Source organism: Pteropus vampyrus, unplaced genomic scaffold, assembly GCF_000151845.1.
Source record: "Pteropus vampyrus isolate Shadow unplaced genomic scaffold, Pvam_2.0 Scaffold3, whole genome shotgun sequence".
Classification (NCBI taxonomy): Eukaryota; Metazoa; Chordata; class Mammalia; order Chiroptera; family Pteropodidae; genus Pteropus; species Pteropus vampyrus.
The window spans coordinates 14,293,018-14,308,484 of NW_011888784.1; the positions used below are offsets into that span (position 1 = coordinate 14,293,018).

Genomic DNA, 15,467 nt, shown 5'->3' on the forward strand with positions numbered 1-15,467 from the left:
GCACAAAGCATAAACATTTGTAGCTCTAAAAGATTTGGAATTTAAATATTGTTTTAAGCTCAATTTTCTATTTCTTAAATATTCATGTTTTTACCTGTTCTAGCCAAACTCCTGACTCTTCATCTGGGGCCCAGAGAATCATGGTTTTATCCATTGAGGCAGACAACAATCTCATTGGCTGCTTTAAAACACCATCTAAAAAATAAAAACTAATGCCTTTAGGTGATTAACAGGCATCATGTTTGTAAATTACTGCAAAAATGTTCACTATAGCATTGCAATAGCAAACTTTTGGAAACAATACAAATGTCTACTATTAGAAGAACAGATAAACAAGTTGTCGTATATTTAGACAATGGAATATTAAAATGCAATAAAAATAAACAAACTAGGGCTTCATAAATCAACATGAATATAGCTCCAAATGTTTAGCATAATAAGCTAAAAAGGCAAGTTGTTACACGTTATAGCTGTAAAACAATTTGTTTATGGCCGCATAAAACAGTAAAGTATAAAAACACAGATGGGAATAATAATGCACTGAATTCAGTACTGTAGTTGTCTCTAGAAAAGAATGGAAGGGAAAGGGTTCAGGAAAGAATACACAGGGGTCATCAATGTCTGCAACAGCTAAATTTTTTTAAGTGTAGCAAATATGGCATAATAAAGCTGAATGGTGGTTACCTGAGCATTAACCATCGCTAGTCTCTATTCTTGTGTTGGGGAAAGGGCTAGAGGAAGAATATGAGGCTGTGCCTTGCTCAGCTCTACACCCAAGCACCAGCTTGAGCATGCATACAATTGTCACTCCATAAATGGAGGTTAAGGGTAAAAGAAAGAAGGGAAAAGAGTCTTATTTTTTCATCAATGATTTGTCTCAGTATTACCAACTTTGTATTAGCAGTGAAGTTGGCTTGAAAGTCAATCTCTCTTAAATCCTATTGAGACTAGGTGAGTACTTTTAAGAGAAAAAGTGAGTAAGGGTATGGTGGTTTTGGCATTATGGCAGGAATCATACTTTACCCATTCAGAATGACAATTTTCAATGGAACTGAGAGTCAAGCAGAACAGAGCTTACAGTACTACATACACTTTACCAACTTGAAAACGTCTCATATTCGAGATTTTTAATCACACTAAAAAATATCTTTCACTTCATCTGGTCAGCTTAAAATTCTGTATTTGAGATTTAACTGAAATGAGGGATATGCGTATATTTTTCTTCCTACCTTTGTAAAATGAAGGCTGCCAATGAACTGCATTTACCCAGTTTTCATGACCGGCCAGTACAGTCTCCAGAGTAACCGCAAATGCTATTTTAATACCTATAACAAAAGGAATGAAATATTCTTTCCTCAAAGCTCTTCTAAAATAATTTTTTTCATAACCAATTCCATTGGACAGTTATGTCCAGAAAAAAATCAGAACATGATTTAGTCAGCAAAAAGAACATGCACTCTAAATTTCATTAACTTCAACCATTGTTTAAAATTACAAAAGAAAAAAATTCTAAAGATAAATATTTCTCTACATTTATCTCTACCTAGTCATAAATAAATATTGAAGAATATGTCCTATTTTAAATTTTCTGGAATAGCTGTTATACTGCAATTAAAAAGCAAAAACGAACATGCTAGCTTCCTAGTATCATAACCTAAAATACCATTTAAAAAAATTAAGATAGATGTAGAAACAAAGGAAGTCAAATCAGTGAGCTTTCAAACAAAATAGCTAATAAAAATATCATGAAAAATTTCAAATTTGGGAATAGCTACTCATAACATTCTATTTATAGTATTTCTTGGTTCCCCTCACAAAACTGTTACCAAAATTTCAACTCTAATGGGCTTTATAACCAGGAAGAGTAATAACAAAGAAGAAAATTCCTGAATGAACAATGCTCACTAAGAACTAACTTTATAATTTAGGTACACATCCAAAAATACCTTCTTCAAATACATTTCAACAGGATCTACCATACAAGGGTATTGTTCAGATGCCAGACAATAAGAAAATCAGAATTACACATACTATTCAAATATAGTTTTAGCCTGTTTTGTAGAATGTCTTCCTACAAAAGTATGGATAATCTGCATTATTCCTTTAGATCTTCTTATGCTAAATCTGCAAATTTACTAACATTTTAGTAAACTAACAAATTTACTAACAAATTAATTTAATGATACAATATTAAAAATTTTTAGTAATTTAAAAAATGTCACTAATATGGTTTAAAAGAAAAATGTTTCATATACAAAAAATGACTCATCATCACATAAAAACAAAAAAAGGAAAAATCCACAGTATCAGGTGTCATGTAGGCCTCTGCTACTTTTGAAAAAACTAACCTTCCCATAGGTGTGCTGTAAAAGATAAATGAATCAGCTAGACCTAAGTATTATTACACCAAATAGTTTCATTATTACTCACCTTCATTTTCTACAGTAAAAGTATTTTCTTTCAGTCTTATATCGTCATCATCCTGAGTTTCTAATGACGTCGATTTTATATACAGCCTCCATATTCGTATCAGACAATCTTGTGAACAGCTTGCTAGAAAAAGATCTCTACCTAAATAAAAAACAAAGTTTATTATGTTAAAAACATTATAATCTTAAATTTAGATATAAGATTTTCTCCTCTACAACAGGTACATTTCTAGATTTCCTGAAAAAAATTACTTTTCTTCCTTACCCTTCAACCTGTATTTTTAAATAATGTTGACAAATATACATGTAATGCTAATAAATGGTTATAACATGTGGTATTCTTATATAGTCTTCTAAGTTCTACAAAAAACTTCTCAAGAATGTCTGCATGTGGAATAGTCAGCTCATGTCCTCTTATAACATTAACTTGTTTCATCCTCTACCACCCCAATTAATAGTTAATAGAGAGGATAAGTATCCTCTTTCCTAATTAGGACAATAGAAAAATTTTACATACAAAGAAAATTTTAAATTCAAACATAGGTTGCTGCTTTCTTGGAAATTACACATACTTGTCGCCATCATATGCACTTTAGTAAAATTTCATACTGACCAAAGGCTGCCCATTCCACGCCTCTTATCCAGTCCTCATGTCCACAGAGAAAAAGCATTTTCTGAAACTAGTAAGATAAAAATCATTGAACTTGGTATAAGAATTTAATATTTTCATGTAGATTATTAATTTTATGTGGTCTCAGCAAGTCCTACCGCATTATTTTTTTCCCACTGAGAACACTATCTAATTAGACATATAGAGGCCTCGTTTGTAAAAAAAAATCTCATAATCATCTAAATCATCTAATTGAGCAATGATGAATAGATAACATCTGTCAACCTCAAATACTCTAAATGTTTACAAGATAAAATGATATATGCTGTGACACGATATAGATAAAAGTTGAGCAGTTAGACATTCACAACCATTTTAAACTGTCTTACAGAATGGAAAGAAACAACTATCTCCATTATGAAATAAATGAGCCTAGAGTTAACCAGTCCCCTTCTCAGAAATTCCGTCCCCTAGTTTAACTACTCAAAGGGCAGGTAAAACTTAGAAGGACAAATAAACACTACAGTTTTTCACTGTAGGTATGGTATACTTCATTTAGAATTTTTAAGAAAAAAGACTATCACAGCATCTTCCTTTTCTCCTTCCTCCACCAAACAACCTGTTTCCCCCTAACAACTCTGGACCTGGTAATCAGGGCAGCAGTTCCTTGGTGTTCAGAGTGGAAAACCATCTAACAAAGAAGTATTAAAAAAAAAAAAAAATTCTATTAGATTATTTTGGTTTAGATAGAAACATTCCTACAATTCTATAATCTGAAAATAGTCTGTATTAAAATATGTAATTAAGCAGAACCCAATTCCAATCTTTTAACAAACATCATTAATTACCTGATCATTTTGTTGAACAAATAAGTGAATTTTGCAGTCATCATCACCACATGCTAATATTGGTACTGCAGAAAGAAAGAAGCTTCACTGTAAGTAATGCCGTCATGTCATAATTACCACCTATGCTGGATTCTAAGCTCTAGGTAAAAAATCCAAACTTCTATTTCCCACACCACTGAACAAATAAGTTGAAAGTGCTCAATAAATGTCAATAGGAATAAAATGAACACTCCAAAATATTCTATTAAAAGATTACTTGGCAAAGAATGACAATTTAACTGAGACTCTTCTTCTCCATCATGTGTCATTTATGATAGAAGGAGCAGTGATAGAGAAAAGCTCAAGAGCAAATTGGGAGCATTTTCACTGTTAGCCAGAAGACCAATATGAAAAGTTAGCCCAAATGAATATAAAATGGAAGAGTTACTATAAGCCTAACATCATGGCTATTGCACAAAGATGTAAGGGTACGTTTGTTTCTTTATTGAATTCTTTTGTTTGAGAATTCAATAGTAAAACAAAATTCATGAAGCAATTATAGAACAAAAGAGCATGTAATTAAATATGTGGTTACAAAGCTATGAAAAGTACAACTGTGAAATCAGTTTTGTTAATAAGACAAAAAACTAATTCACATTAACAAAGGCTAGCCCTAATGACTGATAAGATGAAAAAAAAAAAAAAAACTCTTTTCCTAAGGAAACACCTTGCTATCGACTGTATTGTTCAAAAATTTTTTCACTTTAAATCAACTAACAACAAAACCAAAAAATTCCAGTCACTTGGCCTGTATATGTGGGAAGAAATTAAATTCTATGTTATGAAACCAGAATGTGTGTTTCTCCTCTGAGGAAGCCCTTGTACAAAGTGGAAGCATCACATGAAACCAGAGTCATAGCTCCTGCCACAGAGAGCAAGAGGCTGGTGACTTCTAGGCCCTATCTCCCTCCACCAGACCTGAATTCCAGGTTACTGAGGAGGCAAAGAGACAGACTCACACTGGCCATCACTTTAATAGAGGATAATCAAAGAGAGGTATAGATGGGTTTCAGAACAAAACAAAAATTTTTCTGTTAAGAGATTTTAAGTGCTTTTAGGCAAAAATGTTATCATGCAGGAGTGAAGGGGCTGTCATCTTGAGTGAAATGCTCACATGGTCTATCTTCAGTATTTTTTCTACTGATCCTAGTCCTTTACCTTCTAAAGCATTAAAAAGATAATTTCTCCAATTTAGATTTATATACATCGACAATATATTTGATAAATAGCAGTATCAATCTTGAGTACTTACTAAGTCATTTAAATTTCCAACAGCTGCCAAAGTTCCTAATAGCCTCCCTTAACATTATGTTCTATACTCAAGATCATTTGAATATTGAAAACAAAAGTATATTAGCTAGGTCTCAACTTGTTTCATGAGGAAATTTAGATACAAAATTGAGGCCCAATATGTTTCTGTTAGGTTTTAGTCATAGGAAGATATGAAAATATACTGCCCTTTAATATATACTTAGGATACTCACCATCAATAGGATACTCACCATCAGTATTAGGCAAAAAAGATAAGCAGAGAGCCAGAGTGAATCCATTGCCAAAGTTCAAGGTCTGAAGGCATGTTACTAAGAAATAATTAAAAAAATACCATGAACAACTAACTCTGAGCTTATCCACTGAGAGAAGCTAGGTCATCATCACAGCCCTGGGTGTCAATGGGAGATGAGAGAAGTCAATCCTGAGCCCCCACTGACCATGTGCACTTAAATGGTCAATGTTTAACAAGGTTACAGAGAACAGAATGACTTATATGAAAGAATTTACATTAATAGTTTGATATTTTAAAAAAGTACAAAGAACATAAACGCATGTTGTAATTCTAACATTTTTAGAGCTGCTTGAAAGATTTAAAAAAATGATATGTATGCCCTTATGGTTGTCATTCGCTTATCAATTACTATTTCATGACTCTGGATTATAATGTCTCTAAACCTACCTTCTGAACCCTTTTTAGACCAGACTCGAACAGTGGAATCCGACGCTGCAGAAACTATTAGTGTATGTAATGCAACATCAGAAGCCCTCCTCTGGTAAACAGCATGCACTGCATAAACAGGTCCTTCATGGCCATTGAGATGGACTGCTTTTAAAAGCTGAATCAGAAAAAAAATGACAAAAATGATAAAAAAAAAAAAAAGGAATAATCAGTTTCACCTCTATCTAACTGGAATCATAGGATTAATGTGGAACCTAGAAATGGGTCCTTTCAGTTGAAGAGAATATAAACTTTTGAGAAATCTGATCATATTAATGACACATAAAGTGTGCATTCTCTTGACATAGCAATCTCACATCTAAGAATCTACTTAGAGGCACTAACAGCAATAATGTAACAAATAATAAAACACAAATGCAGAAAAATATTCATCTCACATTCTTTATAATAGTGAAAAATTGCAATCAACCTAAAATTACTAATAGGAAACTGAAAAATAAATTACTGTAGACAAACACTATAGCTAATAAATAATGTAGATAAATGTATGTTTATTACCAGAGAAAGATGTACATGACCTTAACACTTTTGAAGAATAAAGCCAGCTTTGTGGAATGTTCCTTTTTGGATTAGTCTGATGTTTTGTCATAAACAGATTCGAGATATACATTTTGAGATCATTACCACTGAAGTATATCATGTATCACATCAGGAAGCACATGATGTCAGTTTGTCCCAATTTTAGTGAAGTTAACTTTGATATCTTAGTAAAGGTAGCTCCTGCCAGATTTTTTCAACATGAAGTTAAATTTTTTGTGTGTGATAATATGTGAGATTATACTTTGGGACTGAGCAAATATTCTATTGTTCATCAAAATTCTACCAAGTACTTTTAGTATCTACTTATACTTGTCTACATCTAGTGTAGCTACAAAATGGAAAAATCGCAAACAAAACTGGGAACCGATCTGTTTATCAAGTCCTGCTTGCCATGCAAGATCCTTCCCTGTGGCATCATTTCTGCTATTTTAAGTGTATTTCTTAAGAATACTATATGTATGAGATATCACCACTTCCTTTGAAAAGTATCTTCTGTGAATTGTTGTCTGTTGAAATAGAGATGTCCTCAGTTGTTTGTGCAATTACTTAGGCAGCACTCTGCCACTCAAGAAGTTAATTAACGGTTATGTATAAGGGTCTGTACACTAACTTCCTTTCATCATTAACCCTTGGCTTCTTTAAAAAAATATATTTTAAATAACTCAGGTACAGTATAACCTCTTTTAAGTGTAATCAGACACATAACTAGAGATCTGGAACAATGTTTATCAAAATGTTAACTGTTGAGTTTTTGTGTATAGTTTTTTCCCTTCTTTATACCTTTCTGTATTTAAACTTAAAAAAAAAAATAAACCTATTATTATTTCCTTAAAAAATTAAATCTATTGAAAACACCTCACATCTTTAAGCAGGGTTATATTTCAACTATGAGAGAATTTTAAAAACTCACACAAAAGAAATCTCTCAAATTCACCAGCTTTTCAAAAAACAATGCTCACTGTTTAAAGACCTGAACCTCTCATTATAGCAGCTTAGAATTACTTCCTTTTATCAGATATCGGGGTGTGTTGAGCACCTGTTTGCATGGAAATGCATATGAAAAGGAACTTTAAAGCCCCCAAGGTTACAATGTGTGGCCCCTTCCACTAAATCCTCTTATTTATTCCCTCATCCTTCTTTGTGTCTTTCATCCTCCTCCTCCCTGATTGGCCTCACATTCTTTCCTCTGGCCCCTCCTAAGTTTGCTCTCTGACATAGAACACTTGCTTAGCCTGCAGTCCACTCTATCAACGGAAGCTTGGGCAGCACTGAGGATAGTTTTGCCAAATCTCACCTCAAGGTCTCAAAAATGAATGTTGAAATTGCTCTCTCTGAATTCCTCTGCCAAGATCAGTCCAAACAGGAGTTGAATTTGCTACACTTCCCTTGTTCTCATTCAAGTCTAGATGACTCCAAAATCCCCACCTCTATGCCTTCTCTCTCTTTCTGAGGACAAGTCTGGGTATCTGGTTGGCAATTCAAATGACATGTTTACAACTGAAATCCACATCTTCCCTCCCACTTGCCTATTTTCCTTTGTAGAAGCACCTTTCTCCTTGGGCCTAAGACAGAATCCCGCTATTGTTGGTTAATCACTCCCCTAACCACCAGCTCTCCACTCCTTTGATAACTATCTTGTTAATGCCAAAATCATTTTTCCTTCAAAAATACATCCTATATCCCTTCATATTTTTTCCTATTCTAACTTGGCACACTGCTGTCATATTAGTCTTCTTTTGATATTTATATTCCTCTGCTTAGAAATCATCAATGACTTCCGAATGTTGCTAATAAAGAACAAACTCTTATTGGGGGGATTGCTTTGTAAGTTACATAAATGTCTAACTACTATGCTGTACACCTGAAACTAATATAATATTGAATGTCAACTGTAATTGAAAAATAATTTTTAAATAATAATCTCAACATTAAAATTTTTTTAAAAAAGAACAAACTCTTTTAAGTGTTCAAATTCCCATACAATTGTCTCCTATTCTATGTCTCTAGTATTACTACTCACATTGTATGATAATTTTGGAAACATTTCCAAAACTGTATTCCTCAGAGTTACAAGGGCTGCTAAGAGATTTAAAAAGAAAGAAAGAAAAAAATTCAGTCTTAAGTTTGGGAAATGCTAGTTAAACAAAGATAAGCAAGTTCGTCCATGTCAAAACTTTTCAGAGCCCTCACTACTTTGAGATTCTCTAAGAGAGATATAGAATATGCCATGTTTCCCAAACTTGACTGCCCACAGATTCCTTTTTTTACAGAACTTCTTGAGAGATGATTAATCTTAGAAAGTCTTGCCCTAAAGACATCTTAGGCTTTGGTTAAAAGTGGATGCTCCTGAGCAGGTGGTCCCTTTCTCACCTAAGTTTTTATTCATGCTATTTTTCCTACCAAGAATCCTCACCTCTTTAATTCCTCCCAAGAAAATCCTCTCACATTTTAAGAACCAACTCAAAAACCACCTCTTAAATCTCTTCTGAAATGACTGCGCCATGGTGATAGTACAGCAAGTTAGAGCACCTACCCAGGAGTAACCCTTGTACTTTAGTTATTCAAGTACAGTTTGGCTTCAAAACTATGACATCAGCGGTCTCCAACCTTTTTGGCACCAGGGACCAGTACTCCTATAAGAATCTAATGCTTGATGATCTGAGGTGGAGCTGAGGCAGTGATGCTAGCACTAGAGAGTGGCTGCAAATACAGACGAAGCCTTGCTCACTTGCCTACTGTGCGGCCTGGTTCCTAACAGGCACAGAATGGTACCGGTCTGCAGCCCAGGGTTTGGGGACCCCTGATGTGCATGATTCATGAACGGGATTTTGTCTCATCTACATCTTCTGTGTGGCAGATGTTTAAATATCTAACACAATAACTTTTCACTTTTAATCTTTGTTTACAACTATGTACAACCTAAATATAGAGGTCCATCCACACCCAGCATTGCATAACATCAGTCAAAATTGTGTAAATCTATATTCATGGCAACAGCTATACTATGAACAGAGCACTATTAATTTTTGCTATCACTGAAAACAGATCAAACAGCCCATGTAAGAGAAGTTGGAAAATTATTCTAAAATGATGAAAAATTCACAGAAATGACTGAAAATATACGAATATGGGAGAACATATTAGAGGGAAAGTACAGGGCCTATGAAATACGAAAGATATATAGGATCTGAATTACTGATAAGCAAGAATAAGGCAACTTCACAAAGGAAGAACACTAGAAATGAGGAAAAAAACTGAAAATAAAAGCAGCTATAACAGTCGTTTCTTATAACTATAAATGTGTCTACCTACCTGATTATTCTCTATTTCCCAGTGAATCACTTGATTATCAGATCCTCCAGAAACTAACTCAGTTGAAGAAACTGAAAAAAATTTTTATCTCAGTAAATATTTATTTTTTACCAGCTATTTTGAAAACTTTCAAAGCTGTAGAAAAGATATGAGAAAACTCATATATCTTTTACCTAGATTCACCAATTAACAACATTTTGACCCATTTGTTTAGTAGCTTCCTCTCTATATATCTATATACACAGACTTTTTATTTTTGACAAACCACTTAAAAATAAGTTGTAGACATCAGGACCTCTGAACCTCAGTTCACCATATATCACCTAAGAACTGGAACATTCCCCTGTATCACCACAGTACAATTAACATATTCAAGATTTTTAACATTGAATCTTATAACTATGTAATATACAGCCCATATTAAAATTTCCCCAAATTGTCCAAATAATGTCATTTATAAATTTTTTTAAAATTCAGAATCTAAGTACTATACATTATGTATTTAGTGGTCATAGCTTTTTAAGTCTCCTTTAATACTGAATAATTTCCCAGTCCCTCCTTTTTTGTGACAATGAGAGTCCTAGTCAGCTGCTTTGCAGAAAGTCCTTCAATCTGGATTTGTCTGGGTGTTTCCTCATATAAGATTCAGACTAAACACACTTTGGGCAGGAATAACATATCTAAGACATTCAGTCAGCTGCTGCTATCAAGTATATGACGTATATTAGAGATCAGATACATATCATCAACTTTTGTTGATAACAGAAAAAAAGGAATAAAAACCAAAAAAAGGTGAAAATAATATAATTTTTATTTGGATTTTCTATTTATTTGCATCTTCTGGCCTACGTGCTAGATATTCAGGGAAAGCAGCTGGGGGACTGTCTAAAGAACATTAGATATGTACACAGAAGTTCCAGGTTTATATCCTAACCCCGCTGCCAGCCAGTTGTGATCTTGGGCTTTAATTTCTTCAACATCACAAAAATTAAGCCATTTACCTAATTACATGATTTTGAGAATTACTATAATGTACCTGAAAGTAATATATTAAAAATCAGACATTTTAAGAATATAAAATGATATCATTAAAATCTTGTATTTCACTGATGTATGGGTTAGAAAGAATATTTGAATTACCTGGTGGTAGAGCCCTATTCTTAAAGGAAATCAATCCTAATAGTTACAGATTACAGTGATATTAAGAGCTTCATTTTATAAAAGCTTGCTTTTAAAAGGAAGATAAAATATACAAACCAAATTAATATAATGAATCCCTCTACTGAGAGTCAAGTAGTCTTTGATGTCATTTGGTGGCAATTAACATAATTATAATTGTGTTTTAATATGTGCACTAACAGCTACTCTTTTTACTATTGAATGGTTTATATTGACCTAATATGACCAATCCTGCATTGCCAAATGAAATAAGATGTCTTTTTAAAAAATATCACAAATAAAATCATAGCAGAGTCTCACTTATTCAGGAACTTGTGCAACTGTGCCTGGCCCAGAATGCTCTCAATAAATGTTTATGGAATAAAAAATAAAATTAATCCAGACTCCACGAGAATACTACAATAGGTAAATTTAAGACATCTGAGAAAATTCTATGAGATTTTAGAAGCACTATTTAAAAGCAATATGTTTATTAAAAATTCAGGAGTCACAGAATCTTAGAGATGAAAGAGACCTGGAGATAATCTAGTCCAGCAATTCTCAAATTTTTTGGAATGAGGACTCCTTTACACTTTAAAAATATTTCGAGGAGCTCATAAAACTTTTGTTTATATAGACTGACTATATGTACCAATATTAAACACATTAGAAATTTAAACTGAGAAATGTAAAAAAATATTTATCAGTTTACGTAAAAATAATGATGAACTCCATTACACGTCAACAAAAATAACATCTTTGTGGTGGGGGAAAAAAACCTGTATTTTCCAAAACAAAAAAAGAACAGAGAGAAGAAAGGCACTGTTTTATATTTCTGCAAATCTCTTTAACAGGTGACTGTATTAGAATACAGCTGATGTCCACGGCCATGCCACCCTGAACGTGCCCGATCTTGTCTGATCTCGGAAGCTAAGCAGGGTCAGGCCTGGTTAGTACTGGATGGGAGACCACCTAGGAATACCAGGTGCTGTAGGCATTAAAAAAAAAAAGAATACAGCTGGATTTTCACATCTGCTTCTGTATTTAATCTGATGCAGCATCACACACACCATGTAGCTGCTGGAAAGTGCCACTATATAATTGTGAGAGAATGAGGATAAAAACTGTGAAAATCTTCTCATATTTCTGAGAATAATTTTGACCCCACAGGTGTCACGACCCTCTAAGGGTCCCCTGATCCAGTCTAAGCCTGTACTTTTCATATGTTACTAAGGTACAAACTGGGGTCAACAAAGATGCAATGTCCTGTCTAAAAAAGCAATAGCTTGTTTAGAAACAGCCCTATGAGCCAGAATTGCAGCCAGGGAGGGCCCCAACATGGGCCTGCTTACAGGCTTTCAAGCAGAAGCTGTGGGCAATGGTAGGGGTCTTGCCATAGTCAGGGGCTGCCTCTACCCTCACCCTCAGCACCGCTGTGTTATCAATGCTTCAACTGCTATAAAGTAAAAGTACAGGTCAGATTATTTCATTGGACATACCGTTTTTCTTCTATTTTTCAATTGCATAATATTGGTAAATTAAGAGAAATGATGAAAGAAAAACAACTAATCATACTTTACCAGAAAACAATTGAAATCAGCTTTAACAATCAGATTAATACTTACAACCATCCTGTTTACAAATCCACTGTATGCAATTGACTCGCGCCGTGTGACCATTCAGGTTGGTAATAACAACTCTTTTCTTTAATGAAGAAAACACCAGTTAGTAAATTAGAATCTATTCTTCAGTGAATTTACTAAAATAATAAAAAATCAGATTTCAGTGTTTATGATGCTAATAAAAAGTTCTGGATCACTTCAAATAGAATCAACTTCCTTAATTTATAAACTTGTAACAGTGGCTTAAACCATCAGTTCACTCTAATTCATTCTTTTTCCGCCACTCCACATTCCCAGGGTCCTGTGCTCTTATCACACTGAGCTCTCAGGTCTTTCAGTTCCCTAGCTCCTGATCACCATCCCCAGCCCCTCTCCTTCTCATCTGTCTTCACACCCCAGGCCAGACAAGGAACCTCTTCCTCAGGTTCCCACAGGTCTCAGGGCCTACCTCTACCATGCTTGCACCAATTTGAGAGTTTAACCAAAAACAAAAACAAACAAAAACCTTCAATAGAGGGATTCATGATTAGTGGATACAAATTCATAGCTTACTTTGCATGTCATGGCTAATCAGGTGTTGGGTTCTTGAGCCTTAATGACACAAGGTCACCAGGCCATAACTACTAAGTTCCTCAGACGTCGGATCCCTTCAGGGCTTAAGCCCAGGTTCCCAGCAGACCCTCAGACCGCTGCTTTCACCAACATCACTCAATGCTTGGGCTTTCTTTACCCACTGATGAAGATATTAACTCTGTGACAACAGTGTCATCCTCTTTATGGCCTCTTTATTGCCAACTGCACTGGCTTCATATCCACTTAAATGCTAACTAGAATTCTCATGGCTGAGAAAAAGGTATAAGAGGTAAATGTGCATAAACTAGTACATTTCACACATGGGTTATTTGAGGCTAGAAAACAATTTACAGTATTTCATTTTCTCACTCACTAGATTGAGAATGCCCTAACGAGCAGGAGTTATTATCCATTATCTTTGTGTCACTACCACCCAGTCCAGGCATAGTCTATAGAAGGTCCTCAAAAATTTGCTAAATGAATAAATATCATCCCCGAAACTTTATTTTGGCATCTGACATGGTCTTATTCCTACATTTAATTCAATGCCAAACCAGCAAATATTTAACACAACAAAGTACTTTTTAGACTCAATATATATACTTTTTTATATGTTAAAATCCCCTAACTTGGCCACCAGGTTTTCAAAAAAATTAAAATGTGATGTAAGGCATGGGCGCAAATCCATTAAGTGGCTGCAGGAAAACAGGCTTCTACAGTTGAGTCAGTTCTTGGTTGAGGGCCACTGTAAAGTTTATCCCTGGTCTTATGTGCTTTTTCTTGCCAGTTGAGAGTGCATGGCAATAACAAGAAACAAAAACTAGAAAAAGGCAAGCAAGCTCAAAATACGGAAAGCAAATACAACTATTTACTATATAAATTTGAATCTGCAAAGGGTAAGAGAATAAAATTTTTAATCAAATTAATAAAGCAGTACAATAGAAATACATACAGCTATCTCCCACATTTTAACTCCCAGCACTTTACTTTTTATACTGAAGTTCTTTCTAAGCAACACTAACTGTATGATCCAAAATAGCCAGTGGGAATGGGGTCAAAACAAGCTCTGGGAAGCATGCAAAAACTAGCCATTTGGGAAGTTTGGTAGGAAAAGGGCCCAGTAAACAATCAACTGATTAGGTGAAGTTCAGGAAATAGGTTAAGTCCTGCCTTATCCCAATAGCACGTCCCTTAAAATCTCAAAGCTAAAATACAAGTGATATATTTTTGAAATTCCATAAAATGAAAGTTTATAAAGTAACACTGCGAGAAGTATAGAAATGAGATAGCATATGTAATAATGGATTTAATCGACACCTAAATTGCAAACCTTTTAAAACCCAAACTAATTCTTTAACAGCACTACAGTTCCCACAGAAGGCTTCAGAAAAAGGTTGTCATCATTAGAATTTCAACGTGAGGATAACAGGTCACAGGTAGGATATAGGGACCCCAGGCGGGGAGCGAGTCTGGCGCGCCCACCGCAAGAGTCCTCGCCCAGGTGGACACCCTTCCCGAAGCCGACCCGACCTCACACCCAGTCTCCTCGCTCTTGTGCAGAGTCTACAGTCGGCCCCTAGTGCACCCAGCTGATTCAGTCCCAGAAGCACACGGGGTCAGGCGTCCGGCCACCTCTCTTACCCGAGGGTCATACAGCACCACGGAACAGGACGTGCCAAAGGCCAGAAGTCCTCTGGGCCCGGAGCTCCAACTCAGGGCTCCCCGCACCCGGTTCGGGCAGCAAAACACGTGAGAGGTCTCCAACATCGATGCCACCATGTTGCTGGCTGGTCAGCTGCTGAGACCAGGACCCACACTTCCGCCCTCTGAACGGAACTACTCACAAGTCCGCCTCTCCCGCTGGCGTTATCCGCACCGCGTTTCGGAGGCAGCCGGGGGCGTGGCGGAGGCGGCCCTGATCCCGCCGGCCCCGCCCCACGCCCTGGACCGAATTGCCCTCAGTGCCTGGCCTCCACTGCCACCTCTTGTTGCCTGGGCCGTATCTCAGCGCACAAACGCGGCCTCCGCCCCAGGGGTACCTCAGGACCTTCCAGAAAGACAAGCGGCTCGAGTGCCCGGGCGGTGTCAGGAGCGTCCTGCTGCCCCTCACACCAGGGCTCCCAGCCGCGAACGGCGCTGGCCCAGGGAGGCCTTGGCAAGCGAGTCTCGGACCTCAGAGAGGTGCAGGAGCGCAAAGGGCCTCAAAGAAAGAGTCCCCAACTGGTCTCCGCGCTCTGCGTCCGCTCGGACGGCGCCTTTGCCCCTCCCTTCATCCCCCCGCCCGGCCCTGCGGGCCCCGAGGCGCCCGGGAACAGGCGGACACGC

At 36.1% G+C, this 15,467-nt stretch overlaps 1 protein-coding gene and 1 pseudogene across 3 annotated transcripts in view; one reads left to right on the forward strand and one right to left on the reverse strand.

Annotated features, from left to right (window-relative positions):
* The window catches only part of ELP2 (elongator acetyltransferase complex subunit 2), a 37,326-nt gene extending 21,950 nt beyond the window's left edge, over positions 1-15,376 (reverse strand). For 2 of the 3 annotated variants that reach the window (XR_002780808.1, XM_011361465.2), the window contains exons 1-10: positions 14,784-14,980; positions 12,573-12,651; positions 9,790-9,860; positions 5,878-6,034; positions 5,429-5,506; positions 3,888-3,952; positions 3,043-3,109; positions 2,431-2,571; positions 1,230-1,325; positions 95-195 (exon numbers count right to left, since the gene is read on the reverse strand). Coding sequence is in view for 2 of the 3 variants with exons in the window: in XM_011361465.2 (XP_011359767.1) it covers positions 95-195; positions 1,230-1,325; positions 2,431-2,571; positions 3,043-3,109; positions 3,888-3,952; positions 5,429-5,506; positions 5,878-6,034; positions 9,790-9,860; positions 12,573-12,651; positions 14,784-14,921 (993 nt within the window). In the remaining variant the exon portion in view is untranslated. Of the gene's footprint in view, positions 1-94; positions 196-1,229; positions 1,326-2,430; positions 2,572-3,042; positions 3,110-3,887; positions 3,953-5,428; positions 5,507-5,877; positions 6,035-9,789; positions 9,861-12,572; positions 12,652-14,783 lie in introns of all 3 variants that reach the window. The other variant, XM_023531568.1, reaches the window with a different exon arrangement.
* LOC111741825 lies at positions 11,827-11,944 on the forward strand (annotated as a pseudogene).
* Positions 15,377-15,467: the final 91 nt, after the last annotated feature.